Genomic DNA, 16,861 nt, shown 5'->3' on the forward strand with positions numbered 1-16,861 from the left:
AGCACAATGGACCAGGTACTTCCCAAGAGAAGGAGCAGGAAGGGTAAGGGTTAATCAAGGACCTGCTTTAGCAAGGATGGAATTCATTTAAATAAGAGCAGTCAATATTGTCAATTATCCCAGTACGAAGAATGCTTAAGGTTTTCAATATTGAAATCGTATATAGAGTAAAATCCACAGTGCCGTTTCAACCGTAGGATTAATTTAGAATTAGCAGCAAGTTGAGGGGGATAACAGAGCGTCACTTAAAATGTGCAAAGGGCAGTAAGTATCAGTCAGTTTATAAGGAGACAAAGTCCAGAGTTCAATTTCAACTGAAATATTCAATTTGGAATTAGAAGGCAATAAAAAAGAGTAGCTTAAGCAAATCCGACCTTTGCAAATAACAATTCAGTAGCAGCCGGTTCATGTGCAAAGTACATCCAGTGTCCTACTTTAATTAAGTTTTGAGGATTACAACTAGAAAATAGTGGGAAACAAACACTTCATATCCCTAATGTGCAAAATAGCAGTGAATATTAACCAATCAGTGTGCAAAATACAAATTGCTAAAGTACAAAATATTAAGACCTCGTAAAAAGATGAGAAGCAAGGGGGTTAGCCCCCTAATTAAAAGAATATGTTGAAGATTTAAAATATATTCCTGAACGCCTTAAAATAATTAAAGTTTTACACACACTGCTTCGTTTTTTGGACAAAAGACATAGTCTCGGGCTGTAACTACATTTTTAACACCATTTTGTAAAAACATCAGCTGAAGCCAACGATGACGACTCGAGGCCAATACTGGACAAACAAACAAAACCTGGTCCAGGGTCTGAATGCTCAGCTTACACAAGTTACAAGTTCTTCCATTATTCAAATTCTGGGACCAGTTTGTTGTTAAATTTTTCAAAGGTAAAAGATTCATGCAAAATAAATGAGCAAACGTTGAATTCCATGTTCTAAATTCCAAAATAAGTATTTTTGTGCAGTTCTTGGTGAGTTTGTACTGGCGATTAGTTTTAATCTTTCTTTAGAGTTGCAAAATGTAATATCTCTATTAAAGCTAATTTTGCCACATAAGGTTTTTAGAAGAGCTTTAAATCCTGATGGTGGGAGTGTTAACACTGATTCTTTTGTATACCAAAGGTTTTTAGTGCCAAAAAGAAATCTCAGTTAAAGTGATTTCCTGCCTGAACATCGAAAATTTCATAACGCATGAAACCTCTTGGTGTATCTGGCTCGCTATTTTTTAGCTGATATCCCCAGCACAGAACCCTGGATAGACCTTGGATATAGGAGCTTATCATGCCGTATTCCAATCTAATTGCTGCCGTTGGGACTAACGTGTAAAAATTACATATTTTACTTAGTATCTGACCTTCAATCCTATCTAAAAAAACTCCAGTCCTTAACAGGGATTGATTCTATTGCCTAAAGCAGGGTTGGAGGAATTTTTGTCTTAAAAACCTTCAATAGGTGTAAAAAGTGTCTCCTGCCCATAGCACTGTAAAAAATACACAAACCATTGGCGTGAGATGTAGCTTTACAAGTGCTGTGTTCGATATGAGGTTTGTTCTCCGAACTACCTGTCAAGTTTCCCTAAATAAAGGTATGAGTCTACCACCTCCAGCTTTTCAAGACCAATTTGCCACTTAGTTACATGATTTTCTACTTTTAATACTTTTCATAATTAGAATGTTACTGTTAGAGACATTTATTTTCAAAAAGTGGCCCACTGTAAATTTTTGTAGTTCAATCTCCTGCATCTAGGCCAGACAGAACCTAGACTAGTGTGAGCATCTTACATTTGTCCTTCCATAGGAAGGCGTTCGGAGGGTAGAGATATAAAATAGGAGAAAGACCTATGTCTTACTTCAGCACTAGGAAGTAGTGGGAGTACCACCCAGCTCCTATGTCTAATGTCTGGACACTATATGGCCCTTTTGGCCAAAAGGGCCTGTACTTCCTGCTACAGGATGGTCAGGTGCCTTAATGGTGGTGGAAGGTGCAGGGTAATAGGAAGCAATGGTTAGGCACAGCAACGATGGACAGTTTGGAGTATCCAATTGTCTGAGGTGATGGCTTGCCACCCCTGGAGAAAAGGTTGGATCCTGCCTGTCAGGGTGGCTGTGTGCCAAAAAGGACACACCAAAGCGTTGTTGCAGCTTTATTTGATGCCCCTACTTTCCTTAAATTGTTACAGGGCTAAATCTGCTTTCTTGCCAAGAAGGCAAGAGCGATCAAGTGGCATGTTCATTAAAGATGGCTGGACTTCCCAGGAAAAGCCTGTAGACCTCATCCAGGCGTGACCCTGAAGTGCCACGCTAGTTCCCATTGTCCAACCAAAAAAGTTGACAGACTAGGCTGCTTAACATCCATTCTGAATAGTCTGAGTGAGGGACACCTACAGGTCGTGTGGGGCAGCTTGCCAAATTTGGGCTGTTTGTGTCCCATCCTAGGAGATAGCTGGCATATACTGATCTGAGGGCAGGGCTAACGGACGAGGAAATTTGTTTTCCAAACATTTCAATACTTTTTGACTTGCAGTGAGGTTGGGTGGTGGGGAAGGTATTAGGATTTACCTTACTCTTGGATGTCTGTACCACCAAGTTCTCAGATTTAGGCTACTGTGTAAAAAAGTCAGGGTCACCTTGTGCCAGACTATGGCGACCAGTGATTTTTATGGTCACTGGAGGTACAGAACATGGCTTGGCCGAAGCACCAAAAAGGGTCTCCACCAGGGCCTTGAAGTGTAATTGAGGTACAGTAGGTGCCTGGCCCAGTTGGAGAACCTCTGTAAGGACATTGGTCTTACCTCTATGGTGGGTGGTTGTAGTAAATCAAGTACTTCTGTCACCATCTGCTCACTACAGCGAAGGAGGTAAATTATTCCTTGACAGGGGAGCAGGCACTAGGCCAGTGTCTGGTGTTGGTGTCTAGGCTACTGGCATCCTGTAACTCTTACTACCAATTGTCCTCATTATATTGGGGACAAAATCATCCTCTTAATCAAAATTGTGAGAGTCTGGGCCAAAGATATAGTGCAATACATGGGTATGTGAGGTTAATGGATGGTATTTGATTTTGAGGGGTTACCACATGGCTGTGCCACAGTGGAATCTGAACAAGGCTTTGGTCGCTTTCAAGACAGAGTTTGGCTCTGTCACACAGCAGGATGGGGTGATACTCCTTTGGCGCTAATGGAACCAGTGTTTGGGTGGGGGAACGGAATAGAGCCTGGACTGAAATTATCACCAGGGCCGGTGCAAAATCCAAAGCTAATTTGGAGGCACAGATGGTGCAGAGGGTTGACCCGGATACTCCAGATCTCATCTGAAGGTGGAAAACGATGAGCACTGAAGGCAGCACTCGGCGCATTTAGATGTACCTCCCTGCCACTTTCAGAGGAGAATGATGTAAGTGCAGAGACACATCTCGACCTACCGGCACACAGAGGTATTGCTCTGAAGTTTCCGTATTCACTCTGATGCCTGGGGATAAAAGAATTGGTCGCACAGCACGTTTTATCGATGTATACCAGCAATGTCCTTTTTATATCTTCAGAAACCGGTGAGCTCTGTAATCTACTTTAAATTAGGTCGGTCTGGATTACAGCTGAATCCTATGAAGACTATATTCTGAGCGTGGACAGGGTGTCTCGGTTCAGTACCTTCCATCACATACATCCATTATGTACTTGGTGATATGAGTAAGATAGAATGTCATAAGTGTACACACAAAATGTAGACAGGCTGCTTGGAAACATTGAGGAATTGGTCACAGCATGGCTGAAGATTCCCGTGCCCCTAACGAGCAGTATTGCTCTTAGCAAGATAGTTCTAGTAACCAGGATAATTTACACATTACATCACAAGTGAGGGCCACTCCTAAGATACCCTTTAGATTCCTGAATAGCTGCTTAATAGCAGTTGCTGTGAGGAATGTGTCCCGAATAACACATTTAAACGGATTCCTCAATATGTAGAAACAATTAATATGGTATGATGGAAGGGACGCCTATTCCTTGTACATATGCAGGTACTGAAGTGCATGCAATTGTTTATGTTTGTGGGATTTATAAAGTGCGTGACCACCCTTGGGCAGCTCAGCGCTACCAGATAAGGAGAAAGACCGCCAACAATTAATCCATCGGGAAAAGCCAGGTCTTAAGCCTTCTTTTTTTTAAAAGGAGAATTGAACCATCAATACTGGTCCTGAGAGAGGGCGTAAAAGTGTTACAACAATGTATCATGCATGGAAAGCATTTTGGTGATACTGAATGAAAACATTGGAGGAAAATTGCCACACTTGCATTCCAGAAGATCTGGAAGACCAAATGGGGTATTTAACTTTTGTAGCTCAATCCAAAGAAATGCAGCATTCTAAATCTAACAGTACAAAAGCACAAAGAGTATGTATATGTCCACAAGCCATGCAGAAGGCACGTTCTCACAACCGTGAACAATACCCAAAATGTAAATTACAGATGGTAATTCTGTAGATGCGGGAAGGTAATGTAATAAAATTCAGGACTCCTGGCAGGGGCTAGTGGGGCATCTCAGAACTGGTGGAAGACTGTTAATACTGATCCTGAAACTACGTATGCTGGGAATCCTACCAAGCAAAAGAAAAATGAAAACAAGTAATTAAGTGGATACGGTTCGGTCTGACTCTAGCGAAAAGGTGCATGGTTGTGCTTAGAAGAGCAGCCTCAGCACCTACACTGGAGATGGGGACCCCAAGAAAGCAACAATGGGATACATGTGTCATAGCGACTGGAGCTTCACACATAGGATGAGACGGCAACCACACTGGGAATTGTATTGGCTGGCAGTCTAATTAAATGAATAAACCGAGTGAGTAAATGAACGGGGCAAAATGCTCATGATAGAATATCTGATTGCTGTACATGATGCCTGTAAATAGTTGAGTGTGTATGCATGCATATTTGCTATCTTTGTAATATATAGAAGGGTATGACGTTTATTGAACTGGTGTGCTGTTTGTTAGGAACAGAACTTAATAAAGAAATGTGCAAAATGTTTGTGTACATTTTCGAGCTGAACAACCATTCGAAATGTACAACGGTGGTTGATAAATGTAACCATTTAACAGAAGATTTGACTCTGAATCAGTCCACATTGAGTACATCAATTTTTATTTTTTCAAGTAACGTCATTACAATCCATAATCATGTCAATCTATAAAAGTCTTGACAAAAATAGGTCTCTTAAATGTGATTGTTCACTCCCTTATTTATTCAATGTGTTCCTATTTCAGTATTAATGTGTTTTATTATCCAAGGGACATTCAGTCTTACAATGGCGAGTTCACCATTAACTGCATAGATCATTTACAGCATATGCTTTCGGAACAACATAGATTCTTTCAGGCACAACTGTCATCTAAGGGAGTCCATGAGATTGCAAAAGACCTATCCCAACCTTTAGAGTTTCAAGCCTGGAAAGTTTGTAAACATTTAAAACATTTCTTGCTCTGCTCTTTGTCGTGAAAGTGGCCATGGTGCCTACTCTTAGGCAGAGCTCCGTCTTGAACGATGTGTGGAATTAAGTGGTATAGTAATGTCTATATGCTGTCTGGCGGTGATCCCGGGCCCCTCTATCGGAGTCAAAGAAGGGGTGCAATTTAAGTGGCAAAGACAGGTATTTATTTGGTTCACATTTTCCTATATATTCCCCATTTTGAAAAAACTTAGTTTTTATTCAAACATAACACTTGCTAGAAAAAAATTCATCAAACAGCCCACATGTTGACCAACAAAGATAGTCTGAGTGCAGTGCATTGCAGATGTAAGTACATTTTCTAGGCCCTCACAAATTAGCATAAATGGAATTGGTCTTGAAGACATTTTAAAAGAAACACAAATATGTTGGTGAGTATCATAGGATTTAAAATTGATTTGGGGATCTTGGCATTCAGCACAAAGTACGGGGCACTTGCAAGCAACAAAAAGCTGATCCATATTTATTTACACTGGGCCAATACAAAAAGTTACCTAATGTCTGTTGATTTTGCAGTAGTGTTCACAATCTTCATGTTTTAGTTCAAATTCTTATGTTTAATAAAAATACATATAAAAGTAGAGTTTAAAAAAAAAAAAAAACTATGAGAATTATGTTGTATATTACGTAACAGAAACCTTTTGAAAAAAGTAATTTAGATTAGTGGACTTAAATGAGTAAAATAAAAAAAATCTGAATTCAATCATGTGATGCCTTTCCCCACTCCTTGTTTCGCAGTTCGTTCCTTCTGATTTTCCCGCTGACTGTTTTGGGCAGTTCTGGAACAAATTCCACCTACCAGTTCAAGAAGAAAAATAAATATTTTACACTACAGCTTCAAACTCTGATGTTTTAGTGCTACAATGCATTGTGCAGAGTAAATATTACTTTTCAAAGCAAATTCATTCAAAGTCCTCTCTAAACAGTTAAATGTTCTCCAACAAATGTAGAACGTCCACATTTTGTGTTTAACTAAAAGACTTTAGTTACACATGCAGTTTTAAAGGCTCTCTAATAGTTTCTATATATATAGTTTTTTATATATATATAGTTTATATATATATATATCCAACAACACAGGAACACCTTTTGAAGAAAAACACACGAAGTACAATTGCGCCAACTAAGTTTTAATGGCAACTTGCACACAGGGTCTCATCCGAAGTCTTCTCAAACATAAAACGCCAAACGCGTTTCGGGACTGCTCCCTTCGTCAGCGGCGTGTCTGTAAGCAAGAGATGGAAGCATAATGTTCGCGCACTCATTTTAATTATTGTTCCTGCCCTAACATGGGCGTGGCCACAACTGCGGCCTCCTGGGATTCGTAGTGCGGGACTTCATAATCCCCAGTGGGTATGCTTCCAAATCAAAATAAGCAAAGTCCATCCCAAGTGGGTAGAGATAGATTTTCGGGCGTAATACATCCAACAACACAGGAACCCCTTTTGAAGAAAGACACGCCGCTGATGAAGGGAGCAGTCCCGAAACGTGTTTGGCGTTTTATGTTTGAGAAGACTTCGGATGAGACCCTGTGTGCAAGCTGCCATTAAAACTTAGTTGGAGCAATTGTACTTCGTGTGGCTTTCTTCAAAAGGGGTTCTTGTGTTGTTGGATATAGATATATATATATATATATTACCTACTGGCGACCGCCAGTAGGTATATATAGTTAGGATTTTTTCTCTATGGGATTTTTGAAAATTCTATGTCTAATAACTTTGGCGTTTGTGGACGGAATTGGCTGAAATCTTCAGGAAAATGGCACATTTTGTTTCTGAGCAGCCCTTGAAAATTTGGGGGGGGTTCGTCAAGGGGGGGCCGAGAAAAAAGGGGGGTCCCAAAACGTGTTTTTAACATTGAGTTTTCCATAGGGCGGTTGGCCTCACTTTTAGCCCGAACGGCTGAATGGATTTGCATGAAACTTGGCAAAATTGTAGGGACTGGTAGCCCGATGTGCCTTTTGTAGGTCTCAATATATGTGCTACAGTGGATTTTGAGAAATTAACGTTTAAAAAAAGATATATATCTGTAACAGCGGACCGGGCAGCGCTCCAGGACGCGTACTTTTCGCGCAACGGAGCTTTGTGAAGCGAAGCTGATTGGTTCTCCGGCGTCTGTCAACATTCCAAACAGTCCGTAGCGGCCGCCATCTTGTCTCTCGGTAGGATCGAGAGACAAGAGGAGGCGAAAGCGAAGGGGCAAATGACCATAAGGGGGAATAGTAGATCCTCGCTGACCCCCTAGGTTTGATGTGGAGGTTTTAAAAGGGCCCCGCGGGGCAAAAAAATAAAAAATAAAAATAATCGAACGGCTGAATGGATTTGCACGAAACTTGGTAAAATATTAGGGACTGGTAGCCCGATGTGCCTTTGCTAGGTCTCAATATATGTGCTCCAGTGGATTTTGAGAAATTAACGTTCAAAAAAAGATATATATCTGTAACAGCGCTCCGCTTCGCGTAACGGAGGTTTGCGACGCTGATTGGTCATTCTGTCACTGGGCTATAGTTGGGCTACATCTGGCTGATATTTGGGCTACATTTGTTTTTTTTCGTCTCTGGCGGCCATCTTTGGGCTACATTTGGGTTCCAACATATATATAGGCCAATGTAGCCCAATATATATTTTTCAAAGTTAATTTTCGTAAAAACCACTGGAGCATATATCTTGAGACATAGCAAAGGCACATCGGGCTACCAGTCCCTACAATTTTGCCAAGTTTCGTGCAAATCCATTCAGCCGTTCGAGCTAAAAGTGAGTCCAACCGTCCTATGGAAATGAAGGAAATGAATGGGTAATTTGTAATTAGCAAATAGCTCATCGCAAACTAGGAATGGTAAAGAATCGCTATTTATTCCTTAAAGTTCGCTATTTAGGAAATGCAAAAAACTTTGATGATACATATGGCGGTTCATCTCTAACAAGATAAGAAGCATAGGGATAGATTTATGATGACTGGCGCATCACCAGGGATGTGTTAGTCATTCTGTGCCGCTGTTCCGTCACCTATGGTGTGCTGCATTTACAATGCGGCGCATCATGGGGCAAAAACAGCACAGATGCGTGATGTATCTGTGCCGTAAAGGTGGCGCATTGCTGGAGTTGTATCGCAAGTGTGATGAAGCTCCAGCAAGGGTCGGGGGTGCCCCTGTCGCAGGGTTTCTGTTCTCACACAGAACTGTGGACAGAGGATTGGAACCTCGGCGAATTAGGGTGTCCCAAAACTCACCTTAGTAATCAAAAACCCCTTAGCAAGCTAGGTACAGTGTCACATTGGATATAACAAACTCTCAATGTTTAGACAATCCAGAATATGAACTTATAGTACCTCAGGATACGTGGAACTCATGAACAGTCGGTCGTTATATATTTCTTAGAAACCAGAACATGGAGTTAAGAAGAACACATGTGTATTTGAAATGTTTATTTACTAATGCCGTCTTCTCAGGCGTAGTATCTTAGATAATAGAAGTACACATATTATCAGTAGCAAAATTACCAGCATAGTTACTAGTACATAAAAAGCGAATGGTGACAGTATGTTAACATGCTGTAAATGAATAAGAGTTAGCAACACTTATAAGCAGCCGCGGGCCGTGGAGGGAGTTACGGTGGGGCAGGGAGGCGGGGAGGGGCAGGGTGGAGAGGGCTCCACCCTGCTTCTCCCCCTCCCCGCCTCCCTGCCTCACCGTAACTCCCTCCACGGCCCGCGGCTGCTTATATCTCACCCTCCCTAATACACATATTATATTATTTGCTAAGAAGGTCTCTTTGTGTTGGTTTAGGGCGTGCCCATACTTTAGTGTCTTAGATTTGAAGGAATCACATCAGCATACACCAGCTCTCTCTTCATGTGAACCGCATCAAGTGTTGTGTATGTGTGTTCGGCAAAGCAATATAAAACCCGCCTCATGCCCAGAATTGGCAGAAGTTGCACTTATGTTATGAGTATGAAGTCGTGGAGATCAGACCTCATAACAATTCTGTATCGTGTTGTTCTTGAAACTTTAGCACTCGCTGTACAGATATAGTTTAACAAGCAAAGCCGATAGTAGAGCAATAACATATTATTCTCATGTAAACCACGATGAACTACTAGGTTGAAAGCTAAAGCAACAACTAAGTGTCGTGTGCAGAAGTTGCAAAAAAGGAAAAATGGCGTTTAAACCGGTAATGAGCCCATGCTAACTTAACACGGTGTAAAGATATCCAGGACGTAGATGACACCTCCCCATGATCCGGAAACGAACTGAATAAGATAATAGAAGTGCCATCTCATGAGAGCAGATTGCAAGTTTATATGTGGACGGTCCGCAAGGTAAAGCATTAAAAACTAGGAAAATTTAATGCTAAAGAAAAATAAAACAGCCAAGTACTTTATCGAGTCTTAAGCCAATAGGCAAGGTAAATAATAAAAACTCGACAAATAAGTCAATGAATTGTCAATGAAATGCTAGTACTCAGCATATCAAACATGAAAAAGGTCTATGACATAACTGTGTATGCAAAATAAGCTGCAACAGCCTCCAATAGGAAGTCACCGTCTTCATCCGAAAACAGTTCAGCCATCCAATTTAAAAGCGGAAAAGAACATACGTGCTCTCCCAGCACCGGATCCTCTATCACCATCAGAGGACAGCTCGGTGGGTTTTCAAGAAAGCTCTGTTCCAAGAAAGACTGTGTTGCCGCCAGTAAATTCCAGGGACCAATTAGTCCATGCATCAATGCCACAGCCATAATCCTTTCGCCAGGACAAACCAACTCGTGAGTAATGATAGGAGTCATCAGCTGATTAAAGTCGACGTCAGGAGAAACCGGTCCGCAGAGACACAAATCAATGGCCCAATCGAAATCACAGGTCAGGCAGTGAAATACAGGCTGGACACAGGTGAAGTAGGAGAATCGAAAAGATAATCCATATGCCGTGCTTAATATCGCCAACGGCATTGTGCCATAATATTCTAGCATGCGATTGCGGAACAGTGTCAGCAGCTGCAGGGCGGGAGGTTGCATAGGAGGGACATCCATATTTAAAAATGTAAAAAAGCACAAGAGCGTCCGCTGGTAATGCAAGTAAAAATGGCAATCCACGAAGCAGAGTGGAAAAAATACAATGAAAGAAAGTAGGGATGACTCGAAAGATTTTCTCAAATGAAGTCACGAGACCACTGGTAACAACTTTAAAAAAGTGCGCCAGGGCCTTTGTGGAGGATGCGTTAGAGATAGTCCGAACCATCTTGCTGAAATGGAAAGGCAAATCTGAATTGAAAAGGGTCTGCACCTCTGTACGGGTGTTCGCTATGTGAAGCACGAAAGTTTCACGGGCCGAACTCAAGGCCACCTCTCTCTGAGACAAAAGAGCTCTTATTCTTGCCATGCCGTTGAAATCTGCTCCCAAGGTTGGTATTTGTGGCGAGATTGAAAACTCCCTATGTTCATGTGTGGGAGGAAATAGAACATTTCTGCAGCAAATAACCCGTTCACTTACTGTTACGATAAAAGGAATACTTTTAATTAACCCAGATCAATCTTCATTATTGAGCATCAAATAACTACCATTTTCCAACAACTTGAACGTGGGGATGATAGCAGGAACTGGCGTGCCTTGCAACACGCAAGCCATATTTGGTCGGTGTTTGTTGCATGAACCGTGTAACTGTATGTGCCTACACATTAGTGAATGATCTGGCGTCTCAGTGCATTCCTCTCCATTCAGATAAACTTCTTGATCATCTTTGAAACATCTGTATGTGTATGGAAGCGACCAGACCTCATGAAGAAAAGCACTACCTAAAGGTTCATAACGACCTATTGGTATATATTTCATACAATTTGAAAACTTATATAAAGCAAAAGGCAGCGTTATTAAACCGTGGATAAGGCACGTTGCCAAAAAACCCGCAATCCTCTGCTGATGATGTCACTGAGCATGTCATGAATGATGTAATATGTGACATCATCAGCAGTGGATTACGGGTAATAGTATCTCTAGTTTACTCCCCTATAGCTGTCTTTCTTTTAACATAAGTGTCTGTTTCCTTCCCTTATACTTACTGTTTTTGGTTCGCTTCCGGTTCGCGTACCGGCGAGCGAACTGGTAAGCGAACTAAGAGAAATAGAGGTTGGCACAGTTCCAAATATTGTACCAATTTTTTAATAACGGGGAGGTAGTTCTGAAAAGAACTTTTTTTATTATTGTTTTTGTTGTTTTAAATTTTTTTTATTATTTTTCGGAACATTTTTTTACTTTTTTTGAATTTTTCTGAACAGTTTTATATTTTTTTGGGTTTTTCTTGGAGGGGGCAATGAAAACGATTCATTGTAAAGGGCTCAACAGGAGCAACAAAACAAAAAAAAAGTATTTATTATTTTGGGCGTTTCGTACAAACTTGCATATGATAGTCAATAGCTCTGTTGATCAGAGTGATGCTTCTTTCTCCGTAGCAAATGAATCCATCGCAAAATACGCAGGTGTGTTTTACTTCACCAAATCTCATTTGTATATTTGGCACCATCTCCCTGCCCTCTGGTCCCGTTACTTCCGGTACAACAGATCTTCTGGCCATAATAGGGAGATTATCTAGGTCGTTCCGAAACTGTGCAGCACTGTAGTTGTTAGGATGCCACCTAGTCATATGGCGATGCATTGTGTAGTTTCCGAAACTGTATTTTTTCTCGGTTCCTCTGGACAGTCTATCTTGACATATAAGGCAAGTTACGTATCTTGCATTTACTTTTTTCTCACCTTTGGGAATTTTAAAAAATTGCCAAATGAAGTTTTCTTTCCGGTGAGACGTCCTGGGCTCCTCAGGCAAAAACTGCCTCTCTTCGTGCTCGTCGTCCTGTTCCTCTTCTTCCTCTTCTTGTTGAATTATAACTTGAGCAGGTGGTCCACTCTTCCTTGGATGTGGTGGAGGTGGTGGGGAAGCACCAGCTGAAGCTACTAAAGAAGCCATTGCTCAGTGATCACAAAGGGTCTTTCTCTCACAATGATGAAAGTCAGAGTGAGGAAAGAAGGAGGGATTTTCATCATTTGGGAAAAACAAGAGTTCTCAACCAATGAAAAGTGTTCATTTTAGATTATATGACCTAGTCTTACATCATTAGGAAACCAAAAGTGAAATGAACCAATGAAAAGTGTTATTACCAAGTCACATGACCTGCTGTGTTTACGTTAAGCGCTTTGCAGGGCCTCCCGGTTTGCTTCCAGAAACCTGCGCTTTGCGACTCGCTTCGCGTACCAGTTCGCTAACGTAGCACGTCATATGACGTATCACGCGACAACGCGAAACGTCATGCGGACGGGAGGCGTCACGATGTTGTTTTGTAACGCGGCAGTTGCGGTAAAGAAACGTTTACCGGCTCGCGGTCTATTTCGCGGCATCAAGGTCAGCTAACGGGAAGCTTCCCGATTCGCGAAGCGGGAACGAAGAAAAAAAAATATTTAAAAAAAAAATTATTCATAAACATATAAAATATATTTTTGGATTTAAAGAAGAATACATTTTACAGCTACAGATATTAGCTGTTAAAAAACCAATGAAATTCACTGAAAAAACCATAGGTTATAGACCATATATAGTTAGGAATTAGCATTTACAAAACCTTGAAAATTCACTGAAAAAACCATAGGTTATAGACCATATATAGTTAGGAATTAGCATTTACAAAACCTTATTTTACTCACACAAAACCATTGAAATTCCATATATAGTTAGTTGCACTAACTATATATCGCGCACCCGCAATCCACTGCTGATGATGTCACATATTACATCATTCATGACCTGGTCAGTGACATCACTGATGACATCACTGATGACAACATCCAGTGATTATGTGTTTCTGTAAAGTTTAAATATGTTTTACATATTGAAGAATGAGTGGATGTATAAGTGTCTGAATGAAGGTTTTAGTAGGTGCGTGATTGACTGTATGAGTGAGTGATTAAATGCGTCTTACTGAATGCACGGGTTAGTGACTAAACTGTCTGAAAGTGTGCATCAGTATGTCTGTTGTTGTGCAAGCTGCTGCATGTGTTGATCAGTAGCTATATAAGTAGCTATATGGGTTATTGATTGGTTGCACAAGTATTTGTATGGGAGACTGAGTGTGTGTATGGCTGGCTGGGAGGTGTGTGACTCTGTGCAGATCAATGTGTACTTGTATCAGTGATTCTATAAGAGAGTAAGTATGTGTTAGTATATGTTTCAAAAATGTAAGGTGTTCTGTGTTTAACTGTATAGATGAGAAAATGGAAGTGTGATTGATTCTTTTCAGGACTGACTAGGTGTGTGAGTAACTCCATGGATGAGTGGCAGAGTGTGAGTGTCTGTGTAGGTGTATGAGTGCATATGATAGTGTTGTAAAGATGAGTGATTGTATGTATGAATGATTGTATGAGTGAATGTGTGTGTAGACATAGGAATCAGTGAGTGCGTATGTAGTAACTAGTATTGGTGTGTCAATGGTTTCAAAAATTATACTCTCTATTTAACACTGGGTGTAATAGAGGTTATATTAGAGTGTGAGGAGATGCATTGTATTATCACATGAATGATATCATCAGTGATGTGATCATTGATGTCAAGTGAGATGTCATCAGTGATGTCATTTGAGATGTCATCAGTGATGTCACTGACCATGTCATGAATGATGTAATATGTGACATCATCAGCAGTGGATTGCGGGTGCGCGATATATAGTTAGTGCAACTAACTATATATGGAATTTCAATGGTTTTGTGTGAGTAAAATAAGGTTTTGTAAATGCTAATTCCTAACTATATATGGTCTATAACCTATGGTTTTTTCAGTGAATATATATATATATATATACGATTGCATTACATTCTGTCCTTTATCAATGAGAATAAAACAAAAATTATAATAGTAAGCTGATTTGCCGCTGCTGCCCTTTCGGTAAGCTGGCCGGGTTAGGTCTTGGATGCAAACAGCTGTTGCTTGGTTGACTACACCTATTGATTCCAAAACCGATCTAGTGAATGGGCTTTGGTTCAAACCATTGCTCATGATAATGTTGTCTGTCTCTATTCACAGCGCCTGATTCAATGGTTTGCCCCTCTATTTATGTGTCTGTGCCCCACCTCTAAGTATTTTGGTGTCAACGTGTTTTGACTGACTGATTTGTATCCTTCCACTACTGACCTTGCTTGCACTAAGAGAACTCTTTTTTTTGTCTTTTTTTCTGTATGCACTACGTTGGATTGCATTTGTTTTCTAGCTCTCTTGCCCATGTGCTGCTTCTCTATTCAAATGTCCCCCACCATATGATCTACATATTGCATACCAAACCCCTTCTGTTTTTCTTTCTTTCTAAATGATCCAAACCCCCCATTCTTTAACCAACTTCCCCCAGCTCCCCGATGGTGGCTATGCCATCCTTCTCACCCACTCCCTGTGCTTGTGTTCTAGTTGAGTGAGAATGTATATGTATATGTATGTATGTATATGTATGTTAATATGTCAATATATATGTCACAGAAAAGAATCTGAGGCTTATTGGATGTTATAGTTATGTGTTGAAATGAGAAAAGAACTAACGTTGAAAAACCCAAACACCACTGAAATAGGCCAGATCTACTTTAGTGAATTAACTATAACTTGGTCCTCTGTCAACCACTTCTTATGACATCCGCTAGTACCTTGAAGGCTGCAAAACTCATTAGTAATTTGAATATTGGTCTTTCAATTTATTTGGTTATGTCCTCACTGAATTAATTTAACGTCATGAGTGATGTAATATGTGAAACCACTGTTTGCTCTTTAAAAAAAAAGACACTTAAACTTTTAATTTCTTTGTTTGTTTTTTTTTAAAAATGCATCCCGTTTTCCTGAAGTAGAACAGGCTGCATTGAAAATAAATAATTGCTTTATTTAAAACCAATCTCAGACATTGTGGTCTGCTGATTGCAGCTGGCCATGATCCCTGTGATGGCAGCGAATCATAATGGTTTGAAATTTTCGACCTACCGCACTAATATTCATGAGATTGGTTGATAGAGTCCGTTCGCCTACTTAATTATTTAAAACATGCGTCCCGGACGGCAGAAATCACCCACGCCGATAGTTAAGGCTCGGCTTTTGGGGACGAGCAGAGAAGAAAAAGGACTCCGTCTTTTCCTTTATGCCCAGAGAAGACCGTGTCCAGTTCTCCTGCTGCTGGCAACTTTCCCCCCTCTCTTTGTTCCCCCCCCTTCTCGCTCTTTCTGTCTCGCTCCTCCTCATTTAATGAAAACCAAAACTTTTAGGAACAGGCATTACCTTCTCTTTCCCCCTTTCGTTTATTTGCTCCTGTGTGAAATGGATCCCAAAAAGAAAAACAGTTGCTGGAAACGTCTGTTTTTTTGACATTTTTCAATTTCTAAGTGCAGCCTCAGGGTGGAGAGAAATAAAACATTCAGAATATGAAAAATAACTAACTAACAAACTTAAGCAAGGTGGCAAGATGGATTAGTTACTTACCTGTAATCCTAGTTCTCTTCCAGGGGTATACTCATCAAAGTCATAAGCACTGAATAGTCCCGTCCACGTGCGGGACCCCGGAGCAATAGCCAATAATATGCATATATCTACACATATATATATATATATATATATATATATATATATATATATATATATATATATATAAATACGCATAAAATAACCATATATATATATATATAGATAATATGCATATACATATGCAGCCCAATATAACTATACTAGGCTCAAAGAAACACTGCCACAATAGCCTGTAAACTCTTTACATTTGCTAAATAAAGACATATAAAACACATTATATGATAATGTAAAGAAGAAAACACTGCCTAGGTTTTCTTTGAAACACACAACCTTTATTTTCAAAGGTAAAAACAGGCAGGATCATCGAGGCAGCTTTAGCCTAGATAGGCTGCATTGTAACAACAGAAAAAACTGGCGCCGTGCCTTTAAGACCTCTGAGAGCCTCCAGGCTCCCATCATGCACCACAGGTGACAGTTAGGTCAGTTCTTTTGGACGGCGTATAACAGTGTGATAACTGCATGGGTAACATGTAAAAGAGATTGTTCTGATATTAGTCCGGGGAGGCGGGTGGGTGTGCTTATGACTTTGATGAGTATACCCCTGGAAGAGAACTAGGATTACAGGTAAGTAACTAATCCTTCTCTTCCAGGGGATACTCATCAATAGTCATAAGCACTGAATAGAGTAGCAAGCCCATCCCATACCCTGCGGACTAATATCAGGCTCTCTAAACGGTACACTCATAAGGATATTACCCAAACAAATTCCTCAGGGATGCTTGACCAACCTGAGCATCCGCCTGAGTATCAGAATCAAGGCAGTAATGGC

At 40.5% G+C, this 16,861-nt stretch overlaps 1 protein-coding gene across 2 annotated transcripts in view; it reads right to left on the minus strand.

Moving 5' to 3' along the window:
- Positions 1–5,126: 5,126 nt before the first annotated feature.
- The window catches only part of LOC144786124 (acyl-coenzyme A synthetase ACSM3, mitochondrial-like), a 413,227-nt gene continuing 401,492 nt past the window's right edge, over positions 5,127–16,861 (minus strand). For both annotated transcript variants that reach the window (XM_078665090.1, XM_078665091.1), the window contains exon 14: positions 5,127–6,302. In XM_078665090.1, coding sequence (XP_078521216.1) covers positions 6,207–6,302 — 96 coding nt within the window. In that variant the 3' untranslated portion in view covers positions 5,127–6,206. The remainder of the gene's footprint in view (positions 6,303–16,861) is intronic.

This window comes from Lissotriton helveticus, chromosome 10 (genome assembly GCF_964261635.1).
Source record: "Lissotriton helveticus chromosome 10, aLisHel1.1, whole genome shotgun sequence".
Lineage (NCBI taxonomy): Eukaryota > Metazoa > Chordata > Amphibia > Caudata > Salamandridae > Lissotriton > Lissotriton helveticus.